The sequence below is a fragment of the Panthera onca genome, chromosome B2 (assembly GCF_046562875.1).
Source record: "Panthera onca isolate mPanOnc1 chromosome B2, mPanOnc1 haplotype 2, whole genome shotgun sequence".
Taxonomy (NCBI): Eukaryota; Metazoa; Chordata; class Mammalia; order Carnivora; family Felidae; genus Panthera; species Panthera onca.
The window spans coordinates 42,682,636-42,702,597 of record NC_138343.1 but is presented as its reverse complement, the minus strand read 5'-3'; the positions used below and the strand labels follow the sequence as shown (position 1 = coordinate 42,702,597).

Below are 19,962 nucleotides of genomic sequence, written 5' to 3'. Positions count from 1 at the left end.
GCAGTTTTATAATATAAATAGCTGCTCTAATCATTAGGGGTTTCATTTTCTTTCATTAACAGTTTTTTATACCTGTCTATCTATGAGCAGTTGGTAGGTATTATACGCTCGGCTCTTTCATTTTGGTTTTACAACCTGTCATACATGGGTTTTTAATGCTAGTAAAACCTGTACATAGGAGAAAGAATTTAGATTGGTGGGAGGAGGTGTGGTGGCTTGAATAATGAATTTGAATACCCTCTCTCTGAACAAGCCAGCTAGCAGTTTCTCTCAGGCCCAGGAAGACCAATGTGAGACTCTTCACATCATAAGTAAAATTCAAGTGGAATTCAATTGGAAAATAACTTTTGGATATTTTTATCACACACACACACACACACACACACACATACACACACACACATACATACACACATTTTTAAACATTTTCCTGTTTGTCTTTGAGAATCTGATGAAAACTGTGGATGCCCCCCACCCCCGCATCCAAACAATATTTTGTACATAATTTCAGAAAGTTCTTAAGCCCCAGGATAAATCTCCTCAGTGACAAAATATTTACCTGATTAAACCCTTACTTTTTAAAGCTAAAGACACAGTTTGAACTGTGTTTAAACAGTTCAAAAGTGGTTTAGTTTAAAAGGGGTTTAGCCATATTAGTTTAAAAGGGGTAAAGGTAATTGTAGCGAATTTGAAAGACACTGAAATAGAAACTAAAATAAAAATCACTTCTGATTTTGCCATCTAGATTAAACTACTCAATGTCTTCATGTATTTTATTGTCTTTTCTGTTAATAAAATTATACTGTGATAAAATTTTTATCATTACTATACTTACAGTTTGTGTTCTATTTAAATTTAAAGTTTATCATCAGAGTCTCCTGCTCCTGAATATCCATAAAAACATTTCCTTATGACAGAGTAATGTTCCATTGTGAGTAAACTGTCTCCTATCAACAGAAGGACTTTTTTTTATTCTCTGTAGCTTATTCCTACACTACTTCCTAGAAGGGAGTAAACCAAGGAAAATTCTTCCTCTTTCCTTATTCCTTTATTTTGCTGGAATACATTGTCCATTAGCTTTCTAAGAAAAGAGTCCATGATTGTGTGTTAATGATACTCAAAAATAAATAAATAAATAACAAAAAGTCATAAATCAATAAGAGAAAGTAAGTGTTCACAGAGGAAAATTTTCACATGATTTGCCTGTCTTAAATTACCTTACTCAACCGTCAGAGATTTTTGACAGTTGGCCTACGTGCAAAAACTTTTAGGTGAGAAATTATTTTATGCCAGGATTTTGAAGCCATTTCTCTGTTAGTTTCTGATGTTAAAGGTTGTTGTTGAGATGACATTCTAATTATTGAACCTTTACATCTGAACTGTTTTTCCCCTTATTTCTGTAAGTTTCTAGTATCGATTGTTTGTCCCCGGAATTCTAAAATTCCTTAATGATATATCTAGAATGGTTTACATGACATGCATCCCACCCACCCTTGGCTGCTACCATGTCCAGTAATGGTCTCACTGCAGAGCCTTCACACTTCTATTCTGCCTGCATGGAATGTTCTCCCAGATACCCATGTGGGTCACACCCTGACTACTGGTTTCTGCCCAGATGTTACTTTAATTATGAGTACTTCCCTGATTAACCTTTATAAAATAACAACCCACAAGTATCCCTTCAGCCCACCTGACCCTACTTAGTCTTTCTTCACTTCTTTTATTTTTTTCATTCTTCTTATTGTTTATTATGTGTCTCCTGACCCCTAAAATATAAGCTCCACGACAGTGTGGACTTTGTCTATTTTGTTGAATGTTGTATCCCTGCCGTCGAGATTGGTGCCCAGTTCTCAGTAAATATTTGTGAATGAATTAACGGTGACTTGGCATTCCCTTTCTCATCCATTGTGCTGAACAGGTTAGTGCATTTCATCTGGAATCTTACGTTCTCCGGTTCTGGGAAGTTTTCTTCAATTTTTTCTTCAGATACTACTTTGCCTCCATATTGTCTTCCATAACTTCTGTTTGGGGATGTTAGACCTGGATTAATCATCCAATTTACTTATCCTTTCTTATTTTTAATTTCTTTTCTCAGTTAATTACTTGTACTGTATACTAGGTTAGGTGCTTTGGAGAAGTAAAAATGCAAAGTGAGTTTTTTACCTACGGTTACTTGTGAATTTATAATAATTACTTACATTTATTAACCAATGAATCACCATTATCCATTGTCACAAAAGTAAACCATTTTTGGTAGTTTTTGCCTTCTAATTCTAGGTAGTTTTTCCCTAGCTATGACTGTGTGACAGTACATCACTAAATAAATTATTTAAAAAAATACAGAGCATAAAATATTGATGGGAATGGGAGACACCAGAATCTGTAAGTATATGACACTTGAATAAAATCAGTTAGTGAAAATTCCCCTTTGCTACAAGGAAGCAGAGAGAAGGATTTCTCCTCGGGCTCTGGGCTAGTACTTTTCACATTAACTCCTCCTACACACATCCTTTGGGACAGAAAATGGTGAAGGTACAACAGGAATGAATATTTCTTGAGTATCTGTTATCAGAAACTTATGGCAGCCACTTTGCATTTATAATTTAGCATAGTCCTTGCACAACCCTGAAGTACAAGTGTCATTCCATCCATATTAGAAATGGGGAGCTGAAGATAAGACATAGTAATTATTTAGCACAGGATCATACACCCAAGGTGAGATCTGAAACACCAACTGATAACTTTGAATTTAATTAAAGTCTTAATAGCACGTTCAGACTTCTAAAATAATTGCTATGTGTCTAAGAGTAAATCTGCTATGGACCATATGAAGGTTTTTTTTTTTTTTTTCTACTCTAAAAAACAAAATGTGCTTACACAAGAATATTTACGGAAATTTTTCAGAGACTTTAAAACTCCATAAAAGCTATATTAAACTACTCATTCTGTCTAAATTCTGTAAAGTGCTGAATGTTGATTGGTCAAGTTACTGAGTTTTACATATGTAAGTATTAGTTTATATGGGGAAACTACTAAATATTAGTTTGCGTGAGGAAAATGGAAAAGTTAGCTGTCTAACTGTGTGGGATACAATGGAAACGGAGTTATTGTCTGACAGACTTGTTCAAATCCCATCGTAGTCATTTCAGTGCTCTGAGCTGCTATTGCCTTATCTATAAAAAAAAAACTATAGGGCACCTGGGTGGCGCAGTCAGTTAAGCGTCCGACTTCAGCCAGGTCACGATCTCGTGGTCTGTGAGTTCGAGCCCCACGTCAGGCTCTGGGCTGATGGCTCGGAGCCTGGAGCCTGTTTCCAATTCTATGTCTCCCTCTCTCTCTGCCCCTCCCCCGTTCATGCTCTGTCTCTCTCTGTCCCAAAAATAAATAAAAAAAAAAAGTTGAAAAAAAAATTTTAAAAACAAAAAAAACAAACAAACAAAAAACTATAAAATGTTAATATCACTTAACTCTTAGGATTTTTGCAAAGATTAGAAAAACTAACCATTTTTAAAATATGTCATATATGTCAGGCATCTTGTAGTATATTTAGTAAATGCTAGTTTATTTTCTCGTTACTCATATTATTGGTGCTCCCCTTCCTTAAACTAAATGTTGGGATATAGAATTATAATGTCCATCACTGGATCACATTATGTATTTGGAGGCGGACGCTTCCCACCCGTTTCTGCTTTTAAATTGTCTGAACAGAAGCATTTTTAAAAGGAGATGAAAACATTCTACTTCTGGTAGTTAAGGGGGAAAGTGGCCCCTCATAAAGTTATCTTTGAGAAGTCTAAAGACTCATTTGATAATGGACATCTAACATTTGTCCCTCCAGATTCACTTTTCACCCTTCCTCCATTTCTGTACCCTGGGAGGCTCACCTCTTTAGACCTGTCTTGCCCTCTGACTTCTTGTTGAATGTGGTCAGTGGGAGGTACCAGCAAGAGAGCTGAGAGTAGGGTGACTAAACGTAAGGCCAAGGTTGGCTGGATCCTTGGCACGTGGGCTTCTCCAGCTTCCAGGCTCACGTGGCGGCTGCCTGCCCCTTAACCCTCTAAGCCTAGGTTTCATAATGGTCTCTTGTTGCTCTTAGAGCCAGAAGGGGACCACGTTATCCCTTGTGGTTTCCCTAGACCCTCCCCACATCTTGTCGCATAGTTTCTGCTTAAACTCTTCTCCAAGTACCCAGTTTAACTATGCTATCTTTTTTTCTCCAAGCCCCTGACTGATTAATCTGATATATTCAAATAAATATCAGTGATTGCATATGGGCCATCCGCAAAGAGGCGTCAGACACACATACATGAGCTGAGATTCATCCAGATAAATTGTAAAATTGCAGTTTTCTATAAATCCTGATTAGAGTTGGAGGCACAATTTGATTTGCCTTTAGGCCAGAAATTCATTGCAGCTAGGATCTAACTGGGCTAACTCCAGATGAGTCCAAATATCTTCTTTAGACATTTTAGATAATCTGTAGCAATGTCTTTGTGACTCTCGTAAGATTGTAAAGATTATCTTTACAAAATAGAGTGATAAGAGGTAAGCTGACTGAAGTCCTCCAGTGTTCCCAGAAGCGCAATGGAAAGGGGGTGATTAGGTCTGTGCTTGAATTAGAGGAGACCTCAAAGAGGCTGTGGCTCCTTACCCGCGGTCTTTGAAGGATGTGGGTCTCTGTCTTCTCTATCCTGCCTGCTTTCTCAGAATGTGACCGTGTGAGTGCCGTTGGGTGGCTGTACCATTTTAGCCCCATGTGAATGAATCTCTTAAGGCTGTCCCAGTTTCAGTTTAAGTAACAAATCTAAAACATTTTCTCTGCTTGCCAAATTATCAGTAGACTCTTTTTTTTCCTTTTCATATATAGATTACATTTTTCGTCTTCTAACCAAGAATGAGTCATTCCTAAGCAGTGTGTTATGCTTTTATGGTGCATTTGAGTCCTCCAAATGCCTGTACCACATTATTTCATTTTGATCTTCACAATGACCTGTGACTGTAACAAGATCTGTACTATAGCAGCTTCTTGGGCCCTGTTTAATAGCCCTTTTAATTCTTGAGTAGAGTATGGGACTGACCTCTGAGCACAGGAAACCTGACTTTTCATTTAGTTTTACATATACTACATCTAATTTGATAAATACTGTATACAACATTGATTGGTTTTCCTAGGCAAGCAATGTTTGAATACAAAATTTGAATAAGGGCTGCTTTCTCTGACAGACTGAGGGGGAAGTATATACAAATTATCTCTGTTCATCATATGATAAAAGCAAAGGGCAGATTAGAATCAGATAGAGAGCAATCTCTCTGATGCATTAGTAATTGCATTGCTTTAATCCCATTTTGCAACTGACTTTGGCTTTCAAATGTTTCTGGAACTATTGGGTAGGATACTGGAATAATTAACTGTATCACCTGCTGATTTGTGTACCATGGTGAACATTATTGTAAAATCAGTCATTAATGCTAAATAATGGTCCAACCTCATACTCCCTTCCACACTTACACAATTAATTGGATTGGTTGCTATTTCCACTGGTATAACTAAGTGGATTTTTTAAATTTTTTTTTTTGAAAATGACTCCCTCCTGAACCTCATCTCTTTGAGCTCTTCTTTTTTATTTCTTCTCTCATTGATGCAAGCATTTAATTATGGAGCCAAGAGTAAACCATACCTAAGGTTAAATACTAGAACCAGAAAGTAAGAGCCAAAAAGAGCTCATTTTTAATTCCCACTTGAAGAACCTGAGGACCAGAAAGAGCCGCTATTCTGTTTAAAACTATAGCTTCAAAAACGTATGCATACAAAGGCATGCGTTATATTTCGTGGTGGGGTGATTCGACGTGAGAAATTGTTACAGCAGCTATGAGTTCTTTATCAAAAGAAGTCTATATAGTTTTTTCCCTTTAACTTTAGATGAGAGTTACTTTTTAAAAACTTGTTTAAAAAGTGATTCTAGGGGCTCTTGGGTGGCTCATTCCATTAAGTGTCTGACTTCGGCTCAGGTCATGATGTCATGGTCAATGAGTTCAAGCTCCACATCAGGCTCTCTGCTGTCAGCACAGAGCCCACTTTGGATCCTCTGCCTCCCTCTCTCTCTGCCCTTCCCCTGCTCACGCTCTCTCTTTGTGAAAAACAAATAAAAACATTAAAAAAAAAAAGAAAGTGATTCTAGATATACACCCTCTATATACATAGAAATACATGTGTATGTGTATATATACACATATATGTATGTGTATAAATTGTGTATATATGTATTGTGTGTATATGTGTATATATCCAAACAAATTATGTACACCCTAAGTTTGTTTATGGTAAAATAAGTCATTAGTGCTAAGCGTAGCCCAATAATAGCCTTTAATCTTTGTGAATACTGGAAATGATCAACTTTTTTATGATGACCCTGAGATTTAAATTTTCATTTCTGAATAAATGTACCTAGCATTTATTCAGGGCTTATTGTATGCTACATGACAACACCTCACATAAACCTCAACCCATAGGCATTTATTTTAATTTTATGAAAGAGAAAACAAGATGGTTTGGGAAACTTTTTTAAAGTAATGATTTTTTTTAAAGCTTCTTGATTCAACTGTGAAATCAGTGTGTAGAGGGCTCCATGCGGAGATAATATGCTGAGTTAGACCATAAAATGGAGGTAATAATAAATGCTCAGAAACAAGATACACGGTACTGACCGAGGAAACCACACCTTCACGGAGTTTCATAGCAGACCCTTGCTCTCCTCCTGCAGCAATCGGGTTTTGAGGGAACCAGCATCAGAATCTGTAACTCTCAAGTCTAAAGCTGGCACTTTCTCTATTTATTTTCTTTCCTTTTTTTTTTTTTTAATGTCTATTTATTTTTGAGAGAGAGCGCGCACGCATGTGGGGGAAGGGCAGAGAGAGAGACACACACAGAATCTGAAGCAGGCTCCAGGCTCTGAGCTGTCAGCACAGAGTCTGACACGGGGCTCGAACTCGTGAACTGTGAGATCATGACTTGAGCCTAAATTGGATGCTTAACCAACTGAGCCGCCCAGGCACCTTTCTCCATTTATTTTCTCAGCAAAAGGACCAAATTATAAAATTGTTTTTGCCAAAACAAGGGTAATAGTAATAGAGATACAATTAGAAGTCAGTTTTCCTCATTCTTCATGATTATTCTTTAGGATTACTTTATTCTTCCCATTTGGTAATTTTTCCAGTCATTAAATTGGTCTATGTGTGGTCTGTTGTAATTCAGTGCTTTTAATACCCTGATCTAAGCATGAAGATTTAGTACACGACTTATGTTTATTCCTAAAATTCTGGGGTAAAATGAAAGCAGGCTATCATGTGAAAAATTAGGCAGAGTTCTGAAGAAATGTAATTAACTCAGTCTTTTACCTGTTAGAGTCTTGTCCTCTGGAGAAATAACCAATGGCCACAACTCTTTGAGTGGATGCCTCTTTAGAAAAGTGGGAATTACAGAGGTAGGCACAGAGATGCCATGAAATAAGCAGAGAAAAAAAAAAAAGAGTCACTATTATTTGTAGTTAAGAAAAGTATACATTTTGGGGGGCACTTGGGTGACTCAGTCGGTTGAGTGTCCAATTTTGGCTCAGGCCATGATCTCGCGGTCCGTGAGTTCGAGCCCCGCGTCAGGCTCTGTGCTGACAGCTCAGAGCCTGGAGCCTGCTTTGGATTCTGTGTCTCCCTCTCTTTCTGCCCCTCCTCTACTCATGCTCTGCCCCTCTCTCTCTCTCTCTCTCTCTCAAAAATAAACATTAAAAAAAGTTTATATAAAAAGAAAAGTATATATTTTGTAAGCCACCAAAATTTTTAGAAATGCAAATGAAATGTACACCCTTAGACCTTTAAAGTATATCATTTTCAGTTATTGACTAACTGAATGATAGCCATGTAGAATGTTGAGCAAATCAAGATCTAACATCTTTCTACAATTTTAATGTATTTTAGCTTAAGTAGTTACATAGTATTTTAGGTTTAATAATTAAATAGTAAATAGTTAAATTTTAAATAATAGTAACTGCAGTTAGCTAATAGAATAATATTTAAACTATAATCCAGTTTCATATGGCAGATAGGGTGTAATACAGAATAGTATACTATGTAAGTTATAATCTAGTTTATTACTTTAATTTCAACTTAAAAAAATTTCCAACATATCCTTTTGCTTACTTGCAAACCTAAATGTGTTTAGACTTGAAAGTTACTTATGAATAACTTCTATGCAAAATAGTTTAAAACTTTCAAATGGTTGTTGTTCTCCTCATTTCATATTTAAATAGGAGTAACCAAAGAATTAGTTCCTTGTCCAGTTTGCTGTTCTTATACAACAAAAGCAGTGATTGTTTATTGGACATTTTTAAAGCTTTGCAGGTTTATATTGGTTGTGGCTTGGTCATTCTTTAAAATATGTATATAAATAAAAACAAATTCTTTGAGTCATGAGATACTGATAATTATAGCTTTATCATATTTTTTAAAACTTAACTGTGTTTGACTTACTATTCTAAAAAGAAGAGTTAAAATGAAACTCTCAAAGAGTTAGGCACATCTTTTATCAATTTATATACTTGTTTATATTTCAGATGTCTAAGACAGTGGAAGACCAGTCACCAACAAAGAATAAGGAGATCATATGATAGGAAAATACGAAGTCATGTATCTTACATTTATAGTATCCTGAATGTTAACTGTATTTAGTTACAAATCCATTTCCTTTCAAACACTTGCTTAGTGCTCAGTCCTTAAGCTGTGTCTGCATGAAGCAACGGGCTTGGATGTTTTGATCCAAACCATTTTTATTTTGGCAACCATTTCATCGCCAGCAATGAAAATGTTTTGAAAGGCAAATAAATGTTTTTGTGGGTTAGACTTTCTATGCAACGTAAGGTTTGAGTTAATGATCATACCTTCCTGTATTCTGAATAAGAAATTAGCCTTAGAAAAATGAATGGCTTGATATTAAGCATTTATTATTTAGTACCAGGTTTGTGTACCTGGACATCTCTCATAGGTTTTTCGTGAGGGTTATAGAAGACAAGAAGCATAGGATAGTATATTCAATAAATGTTAACATTAAAAAAAGAATATCAGTTTCTGCTTAAACATGGGTGATACATGTGTTTATCTCCAGTTCTTCTGAAACCACATGAAAGGACAGCAAAATAATTAAAGGGGCATAAACCTACAAAGACAAAATGGGAGAATATTAAATAACAGATGAAATGTGTCAAAAAAAATTACGGAAATTTAAAGATGGATAGAAATGCCAAAAGTTTAGAAGAGCTAAGAAACATGAAACCTTGGAACCTGGAAAAGATCAGGATTGAAGGTGCCTCTGAAGAAAAGAGTCTTGGGTGGATGAAAAATAGGAGGATTGGTAGAAAGTAAAGAAAACAATTTTGTCCCAGTCCCTATCCCATATAGGCAGTCAACTATCCTTTTGCCATTTGGCAAAATAGTGTAGATTTACTCTCTAGAGGGGTTGAATAAAACAAACTTTGGTATTAGAGATCCTAGGCCCAAAAACTACCAGCATTCAATCAATAGACATTCTAGAAAGAACCCAGAAAACAGAAGGAAAGAAATTTTCAGAGTGATTTCATAGTGGCAAGTAAATTTGCCAGATATGAAGAACAGAAACATGAATTATAGTATCCCAGTGAATACCAAGAAAATCTATGAAGAAAGAACCTCACCAAGACACAGCACCATGAAATTTCAGAATTTCAGGTTTGAAAAGAACAATACTAAGAGTTTTTCAGGGGTGGTGGAAAAAGTCACATAAAGGCTTAAGAAAAAAAGAAAAAAGCCTCACTTCTCAACAGCAATATTTTAAGCTAGAAGACAGTGGAGCAATGCCTTTACAATTCTAAAGGAAATGATTTTTAATCTGAAATTCCATATGCAGTCAGTTTATTAACTGAATATGAGGGTGGCTTAAATGAATTTTCAGAAATACTGGATCTTTAAAATTTTATTTCCCTTATACCTGTTCTCAGGAAACAGAGGTATCTTTTAGCTATAGCCCCACCACTGGGGGAGGATGATAAGTGTTGTAGTTTGTTTGAGTCCATTCTAGTGTTCTAGTTTTTATTCTGCCTGTTGGAAAAAAATAAAAATCACTATTCTTCAGAGGAACATAACCAAATCCAGAGTCCTTATAAGATACAATTCACAATATCTCAGATAAAACTGAGATTCCTTAAAATATGAAGGGACAGGAAAACATGACCACATCCCAGAGAGTAAGACAAAATGAAGACTGACTCCAAAATGACCAGAGGTTGATATTAGCAAATGGGGTTTTTAAAGCAGCTATTATGTCTATGCTCAAGAACAAAAGAAATCTACCAAAATAATGAAGTAAGCTAAGAAAGAGCAAGAAATAGGATCAAGAAAATAGGAATCCAAAAGGAATAGTTAAAGAGTTGGAGGACACCAGGTGAGGTGTCTCTGAGGGAAAACAAAACAATGAATTTGAAAGAAATCCTTAAATGGTTCAAATCTTTCAAGGAGTTTGTGATGAAACAGTGTTCGGTTCACAACACAATAAGCAAGGAAACAAACCAAGGAAATGATTAACGACAAGAAAAATATTTTTTAAAATTGTAAAAAGAAATTTGCTCATAGTAGCCAAGCTGTAACAGTGTTTACACAGCCATAAAAGTATAAACACTTGGTATTAATTTTTTTTTTTAATTATATTTTATAGATAAGATCAAGGCGGGGGAAGGAGATAGCTAAATACGAGGCATCTGAGAACACTCAGTCTTTATCTTCTGTAAGTAAGAGTTGATAGTATTTAAAGCTGAAAATAAAAACAAGCGTTGTAAGTTTACTTCAGATATGGAGGTGAATAACAGGAGAACAAGCTAGACAAGTTGAAAGTAGTTGCCTTTTGAAGTAGAATTACAGACTGCAAAGAAGTATGATAAGGTATTCCTGCCTGTCATTATAAAACTTAGAGTATTATTTGACATTTAATGTTACATACATTTTAACTTAAAATTTTTAAAAACTTTAATTAAATTACATACTTACAACACAGCACAGTGCTTGGTACAAATTGGGTACTCAATAAATGGGAGCTCTTGTTCCTAAAATTATTAACTCCCTTAATAGTCATTAAAATCATTATTTACCCATTTCAAATGTCTATATATATGTATATATATATATGTATATATTTAAATTCCAAAACTATTCCTTTTGGATTCCTATTTTCTTGATCCTATTTCTTGCTCTTTCTTAGCTTACTTCATTATTTTGGTAGATTTCTTTTGTTCTTGAGCACAGACATAATAGCTGCTTTAAAAACCCCATATACATACAAAAATATGTATATATTTAAATTCACACACACACACACACACACACACATACAGATCTAGGGAAGTTGTTTGATATATCTGATCTTACATAATTACATAGTAGTAGAGCTAGACCTGGAATCCAGATTTCCCAACTTCTAGTTCCTTCAGTCACAACATAGAGTTTCAGAGAGGATCTTTGAGGTTGTAAGTAGAGCTGTCCTTTCATCATTGGACCTAGAATCTGGCCTAGTAAATAGTGATACACCAATGGATAGAAAGACTGACAAATCTTAGGGGGACAACCTAGATTTTTATAATATAGCTTTTCATAACATAGCTTTCAACAGCTCTTGCCTTTTACTATTTATTTTTTTACTAAGTATTCTCAAAAAGGTAAGATCCAGGGATTTAGTCAAAACCCAAAGGAAAGAGGTACAAGAGAAGTGTGGTTAAAATGGAATATTTTCAGGATGTTAATAATTGTGAAATTAATTTTGTGATACTTTTGAAACCTTTTGGAACTTTAGAGAAATATTTCTGCTGAATTTATATGGGTCCCAGACAAATGTTACTGACTTCATCTAGCCCAATTCATTTATATCATAGACGAGAAAACTGACAATTGTCAAGGGGAAATGGATTGCCAACATTTAACAAACGTTTATAAACTGTCTGTTGGGGATTGGTGGACCTGGACCTGAGATGTTATTCAAAATGTAGTTGGGAAGTGAGAGTGTTAAGTAACTGGTTGAGAAAAATAAAGAAGAAACTTGTTGACAAGTATAATTAAGATATTATAAACTGAGCATGTAAGTTTCATGCCTAGGTTCGGTAATGAACACTACTGTATGAAGATAATCATGGAACTTTTTTCTTTGAGAAAATTATTTTGAAACCTATATTTTATTTTATTGTTTTTAATGTTTGTTTATTTTTGAGAGAGAGAGAGACAGAGCGTGAGCAGGGGAGGGGCAGAGAGAGAGGGCAACACAGGATCCAAAGCAGGCTCCAGGCTCTGAGCTGTCGGCACAGAGCCCAACGCGGGGCTCAAACCCATGAACCGCAAGATCCTGACCTGAGCCAAAGTTGGACGCTTAACCAACTAAGCCACCCAGGTGCCCCTTAAAGCCTATATTTCAAAGAAGAAAGTGTTGCATCCCATAAAGAATCTGTTTCTCAAAAAGACTACAAGAATTTCTGATAATTTGAGTATATAGTTCTATATTACGGTTCTCCAGAAAAACAACCAACAATGTATGTGTTTGTGTGTGTATTTGTGTGTGTGAGGATAGGTAAGTAGGTAGGTAGGTGGGTGGGTAGATAGACAGATCGATAGGTAAAGGAAAGACTTGGCCCCCATGATTATGTAGACTGAAAAGTCCCAAGTGCTGTGGTTGGCAAGTTGGAGACCCAGGAGAGGTGAGATGCATTTCCAGCCTGAATCCAAAGGCCTGAGAAACGGGATGTTTTAGTTTGAGTCAGAAGGCTCAAAAAGACCAGTGTCTCATTTCAAGGTAGGCAGAAGGTGTTCCATTCCCATTCTTTGGTCTTTATGTTATTTATTTATTTATTTATTTATTTATTTATTTATTTATTTATTTATTTTTTGCTTAAATCCCAGTTAGTTAACATACAGTGTAATACTTAATTTCAGGTGTACAAAATGGTGATTGAACAATTCCATATCACCCAGTGCTCATCACAGCAAGTACACTCCTAAATACCCATCACCTACTTCTCCCATCCCTCCACCCACCTCCCCTCTGGTAACCATCAGTTGTTCTCTATAGTTAAGAGTCTGTCTCTTGGTTTGCCTCTCTCTCTTTTTTTTCCCTTTTGCTTATTTGTTTTGTTTCTTAAAGTTCTGCATACAAGTGAAATCATATGGTATTTGTCTTTCTCTGACTTATTTTGCTTAGCATAATACTCTTTAGCACCATCCATGTCATTGCCGTTGGCAAGATTTCATTCTTTTTGATGGCTGAGTAATATTCCATTGTTTATGTATACCACATGTTCTTTATCCATTCATCAGTTGATGGACACTTGCACTGTTTCCATAATTTAGCTATTGTAGATAATACTGTTATAAACATCAGGGTGCCTGGATCTCTTTGAAATAGTATTTTTGGATTATTTGGGTCAATAGTAGTACAATTGCTGGATCATAGAGTGGTTTTTTTTTTTTTACTTTCTGAGAAACCTCCATACTGGAGGAACCTCCGTTCCAAAGTGGTTGCACCAGTTTGCATTCCCACCAACGGTGTTAAGAGGGTTCCCCTTTCCCCACATCCTGCCCAACACCTCTTGTTTCTTGTGTTGTTGACTTTAACCATTCTAACAGGTGTGAGGTGATCATGTTCTTTTTTTTTTTTTTAATTTTATTTATTTTGAGAAAGAGAGAGAGATAGAGAGAGTACGGGGGAGGGGCAGAGAGACAGGGAGAGAGAGAATCCCAAGCAGGCTCCATGCTGTCAGCTAAGAGCCTCACACGGGGCTCCAACTCATGTATCATGAGATCATGACCTGAGCCAAAATCATGACTTGAGCGTGAAGCTTAACCAGCTGACCCACCCAGGTGCCCCAAGGTGATCACTTTCTATTTAGTTCTTCAGCTGATTGATTGAGGTCCTCCCACATTAGGGAGGGCAGTCTACTTATTTTATCTATTCTCATGTTAATTTCAACCAGAAATACCCTTACAGCCACACCCAGAATAATCTTTGACAGAAGGTCTGATCACCTTGTGGCCCAAACAAGTTGCCACATAAAATTAACCATTATAGATGCACAAAAGTGTGAAAATAGAATTGAAATTACTGGAATTTAAATGTAGAATAATATTAAAAAAAAAAAAACACAAGAAATACGATGAGAATGAATGTATAGAGAAATCTGTGAGTCAGGCTGTAAAGACACATTAAAGTTAGATAATAGTGAAGTCTCATAGATCCTAGAACGAGAATTATGGACATCATATTTGAGCAAGATCATTTTAGCACTTAAATCTAGATTGCATCACAATTTGGAGATGTTGCAATTTCCTGGATTAGGACCAGTACTGTGGCAGTAGAGAGCAGATTGGAGAACCTGAGCAGATTATAACAAAACAAAATCAACAGAGGTTAGTGAAAATGTAGCAGAGGGAGAAAAATACAGTGAGTCTGAATGTTAGTGTCATTGACTACAATGAGAAATTGAGAAGAGATTTGTTCGAGGGATCAAAGATGAGGCATTTAAGATGAAATGTAAAGTTTAACAAAGAAAGTGTCAAGCATGATGAGTGTTGATATGCAAAAGGAACTTTGGTCTTTTAAACAGTCCTTACAAGTATAATATTATTTTTATACGCAAGCATGATGAGTGTTGATATGCAAAAGGAACTTTTGTCTTTTAAACAGTCCTTACAAGTATAATATTATTTTTAGTTTACCTTGAAGAACAAATAATATTTATCAGGGAAAAAAATGCTATAAATGAGTTGTTCTTGTGCCAAAATAATAATGTCTTGTAGCACAATATTTTATTAAGTTCCAAATAAATCTCTTATGGTTAGTATAACCATACCTTTATCCATATGGTTAAGAAGATTAAGTTGTAGACTCATTCTACCAGTGATTGGTCTTAAACTACTTATCTGCTCTGTTATTTCTTGCATAGTTTATATCACAGTTAAATGTATACTACTTTCATTATAATAAAAAAGTGTGAAGTGTACTATTCAAGTGATTCAAATTACTGCCAGAAATATTTAACATGCAACAATAAATAATGACGTACAACTTCGATATAGTTTCACAGATTAAGAAACTGAGATTTCTTAGAATGTAGAATCAATTTTTGTAACACTGAAGTTATTAGGATTATCTTTTTTTATTTTGGTTTCCCGGCTCAGTGAAGGGCTTTCACATTCAATGTACCAATTCTGAGCTCAGCATTCTATGAAACTGGCCTGGCCAGCTGCTATCCTGTTTTTTAAGCTTTATATTGTTTTTGTTTTTTGTTTTTAAAATGTTTATTTTTGAGAGAGAGAGACTGAGCACAAGCAGAGGAGGGGCAGAGAGGGAGGGAGACACAGAATCTGAAGCAGGCTCCAGGCTCTGAGCTGTCAGCCCAGAACCTGACACAAGGCTAGAACCCATGAAACGTGTGATCATGACCTGAGCTGAAGCAGAACTCTTAAAACAGACTAAGCCACCCAGGTGCCCCTTAGGCTTTATATTGTTAAAGAAGAGTTTCTTTACTCTTTCTGATAGGCATGGACAAAAATTTCTAGAAGGAAGCCAATGGGTAATCCACACTTTAGTGTGATCTCCGTAATTAGCTAATGCGATTGCTCTCCTCACTTGGTAGAGAAGAGAGGTCACAGTTTGGGAGAGGTAATTTTGGAGCATGGGGCACATCAGGACAGACAGCCTTAGTGAAGTAACACAACAGTAACTTCTGGTCTCAAGGAATCACTTCATGAAAGTCCATAGCATTCTAGAGAATCCTAGCAGTGCCAGGGCTAGTAAGGTACAAGTTTAGGTGAAGGAAATTGGTGCATCGGATAGACAAAAAATAGAGTTCAGGTTTCCTGCTAATTATGACAACATACCATGACGTATATTCCTGGAGGTCCCTACAGTAGTTGTGTCCTGGCTTTCAAAGGTGTTTTAAAATGTCTTAACTCAATTACGTCTTTATTTTCCACTGTCTCTTTTTTTCCTGGTTAATAAACTGACATTTTGGAGAGGATAATAAATACGGATTATTTATTTATATGTAATGTGGGTAAACAATTAATTGGGGAAACTCTTTAGGGAGTTTAGGGATATATACTTATCCTGATCCTTTCTTAACATCAGTGAAATTCCTTCTGTATAGTACTTTGCAGCTGTCAAACCATCCCCATCCTTCATTTAAGAAAATACAAAGTTACTTGTCAGTGCTGCCTCCTGGTTCAGTGTATGTTCTCTGTGTCCAGACATTTAAATGGATACTGAGCCTATATTCTTCTCCACACTGATTGTGTGTATTTTATACTATGGTAGAAATGTTTTTATTTGAAAAAAAAAAAAATGTACACGTATCTCCCTGACACTCTTGAAGTTTTTAGAAAAATATGTTCAGATTTTTCCTGCTGAAAACTTGTAGTTTCTTTCTGGGTAGATACATCATCTTTTTAAAACCTTTCCCCTAAGATTTCTTTTTAAATGGTTCACAGTTAAATTTAAATTTCTATATTTAGGTAGAATTATGTTTATATACCAACCACCAGTATCCAGGAAATTCAGTGGTGAGGCTGACACATAGGGAGTTTATAGTCTATTTTGTAGTCTGTGTATTTAGACAAGGTTTGAAGCTTACTTAGCAAAATCGCTTGAACATTCAAGCAGAATTTCTTTAGTACAAATGCACTATTTGATTCCTTATAATTGTTAAGATAACAGTGTGTCACTTTTTAAAGATTAGTTCTCAGGGATATGTTAGATGTATTCCTTTCAAAGAAGAATGCATTTAGGAACAGCTTTTATATGTAAATATTTTTACAATATTGGATAGAGATGCTGTGGTGCAGTCACTATGGTTTGATCAAATTTGGAAGAAGTCACAGGCACATATTTGTAGTATTTTCTCCAGTATCTTTATTTTTTTCATCTGGACATATTTTATGTTCCTTCCAACTAATCAAAATACGAAACCGATTTTGCCTGTGCCAGAAAATAGAACTATCATTTTTCACATTCTTTTATTTTCCAGGTCATTTTCAAGTAAGATTGTGTTTCTAGGACTTCTGAATTCCAGAAAACTCTCAACTTTGTAGATATAAGGGCCCAGATGAACATTGCAGGGGGAATCTAACTTTCCATGCAGTATGTTTTGTGTTGTGCATTCCAGATACAGTTAACTTTTTGTGTGCATGTGATTAGTGTGGAAAGAAATTAATGCAGTCCAGTATTATGATTTATAGACTGAATCCTTTGCCCACTGAAGACTTGCCAAAACTAAAACTATTTTTTTTCCTTTGGATATTAGAAACAGCTACTGTTTTTGTTGATCTTTTAAAGTTCTGAATGGGCCTATTTCAAATCATACCAGCATGGGAGCTCAGATTAATAATATACTTATTCAACTAGTGATACTGAGTGAAACCATTGCTCACATGGATATGAGGATAAAATTTCATAAAATTATTTTCAGGTGCATTAATGCATTTCTGGAAGCTGCACATGATTTTTCTTCTGCATGAAAGAAATCAAGGATTTCTGTTTATTGTATCAGTTACAGGTGGGCTTATAAGTTAATTTAATTGTGTTTTTTTTTACTTCAAAACATAAGACATTTTGCTTTTAAAAGCAGTAATGTGATTGCCGGATTATTCCCAAAGGTTTTTAACTCTTAGTATATTTATCTCCCTTGAGATGTCATGACCGTAGTATATTTAATGTAGATTACTGAGAAAAAAAAATCCTCAATTTTCTTTGTTGTTAGTTACAGCAAGCTGCTGAAGTTTCTCAGCTTCGGGGAGCCAGGGTAATCTCTGCCGAAGACCTTCTGTTTTTGATGCGCAAAGATAAGGTAATATAAAATAATTTCATTATATTAACGGGCCATGTTTGGTGCTTAATTCACACATATTGGGAACCGTGTCCTTGTTATGTAGCTTTCACATTGGAGTACAACTATTAAACTGATGTTTTAGTCTTCGTAGTTTACACAACAAAATGGTTTACTACAAGAAACTTGGTATTTGTTTTCGTGGGCCAGGCACTTATGCAAAACTATGCTAGCAACGAATTTTCACTTATGCTTACGTATATATTTAGACATTTTCATTACTACATAATATTCACTGCGTATCATTTGTGTGCTTTGTTCTAATAAGTGGGGTAGAACTAAGTGGCATCTTTTTTCTTTCTAATTTTACACAGGATTACAGGCTTTCCCAGAGTTTGTTTCAAGGTTTATTCGGGGAAAACTAAACCGAGATGAGTATTTCAGTAGCATAAACATAATAGTGGCTAGACTTTTCTTTTATGGTTAAAGATCTACCTTTCTTACTCTTTGAACCCTGGTATTAAATAAAGTATTTAGGCTGGTATTTACCAGTCTATAACTATCTTCGATGAGCAGCTAGTTGAAAATATTTTATAAAATTTTACATGTTTTTAATAAAAGTGTCATCTGAAAGTTACATGTACAAAAGCTAGCTGAATAGCCACCATGTGTCATGGCAGCTGCTATCCCGAATGAGCCAGCCGCGTTTAGTTTCTGATGGTCCATCTGATTGCTCCATTGTTTTTCCGCCGGCCTCTTCGTTACACGTACCCATTCCTCTTCCACCATTTTTGATATCCTTGTGGCTCTGTTTCTTATCAGAAGACATCCCGTCCGACCTTTTGGATAACCTTGTTACCATCCTTCCCAATATCCAACGGCTTTATACCTGTGAAACCTTTTAATTCTGCTTGACCGAAGGTTGACTGAACTTAGATCATGTATTTTTCTCTTCCTCATACAGTGAGATCCGGAGATCTAGAAACCGCACCTTGGCCAGTCTACTATTAAATCTTATAAATTCTTACTTCATTAACTCTTTGATGGTATGAGGAATATAAAGGAAGAGAAAAGAAATGTCTCCACTAGCAAGAAGCTGTAATCCGGTGTAGGAAACATGTGTGATTTGGTTGAAGGAGCAGAATTTTGAAGTTGTGTGCTTCGATGAGAGGCTGTGGGATATGCTGAAGGGGAAGTCTCTGCGTGGGGTGGGACTCGTGCAGTTGCATGCAGAATGGATCAAACGCAAAGGAACTGGCCAAGATGCTGGTTCAATAACCAAGGCAAAATGTGATGAGCATGATGGCTCCGGAAGTGGGTAGGAAGGAAGAATTCAGAGAGATAGGAAAGAGCACAAATATGCCGGATTTGGCAGCTTCATTATCCTCGGAGGACCAAGGAGGAATAGACACTGTTGGCGGAAATGAGGGTGTGGAGCCAAGGTCCCTCAGGAAGGCAGCGGGGGAACAGTGCAGTTAGCATTAATACTTGACAGACTATGTCCAACCACCTTTCCCTTTTTCATGGCAGAGGTTAAAGAGGATCGCACAGAAAAACACAGTCCCCCTTGACACTCTTTCCTGCCTTTGGGGAAAGTCAAAATTTAAAATCATATTGAAACCACAGGAACATACGCTAATTGACAACGCTCCTCGACTTCCAGAAGGACTCTTAACCAGAAAGCTTTCATCAACTGCAAATATAGCTGTAATATGATAGCTGCCAGAGTTCTCATCTTCCTCTGCAAAATAATAATTGTATTTATATGCTGACATGTTCCAGACCGAATTAAAGTAGTTTACATAGGTGTACTGTAAGACGAAGTTAAATCTAAAGTATTGAGTACAGTTGGAGAAGCAAAGAGAAAGGAAGGGTAGCAGAAGACCCATATATAGGTGCATGGTTTTTCTCTTGGTAATTCTGGTTTATTTTCAAGCTTTATTTATTGACTGCTTACTGTATTGTACCTGGCACCTTCACTCATACTGCCATTTATTCCTCACAGTGGTCCTGTAAGGTAGGTACTTTACTTAAAATCATAAACAAAGGAACAGGTTCAAAGGTTACGTTCTACTTCTGGCCCTGCTAA

General features: G+C 36.0%; 1 protein-coding gene across 4 annotated transcripts in view; it reads left to right on the top strand.

The window, feature by feature from the left end:
* The window catches only part of SUPT3H (SPT3 homolog, SAGA and STAGA complex component), a 539,689-nt gene that overhangs the window by 359,866 nt on the left and 159,861 nt on the right, over nt 1-19,962 (top strand). For all 4 annotated transcript variants that reach the window (XM_078446962.2, XM_078446964.1, XM_078446963.1 and 1 more), the window contains exon 4: nt 17,808-17,894. In XM_078446962.2, the coding sequence (XP_078303088.1) occupies nt 17,808-17,894 (87 nt within the window). The remainder of the gene's footprint in view (nt 1-17,807; nt 17,895-19,962) is intronic.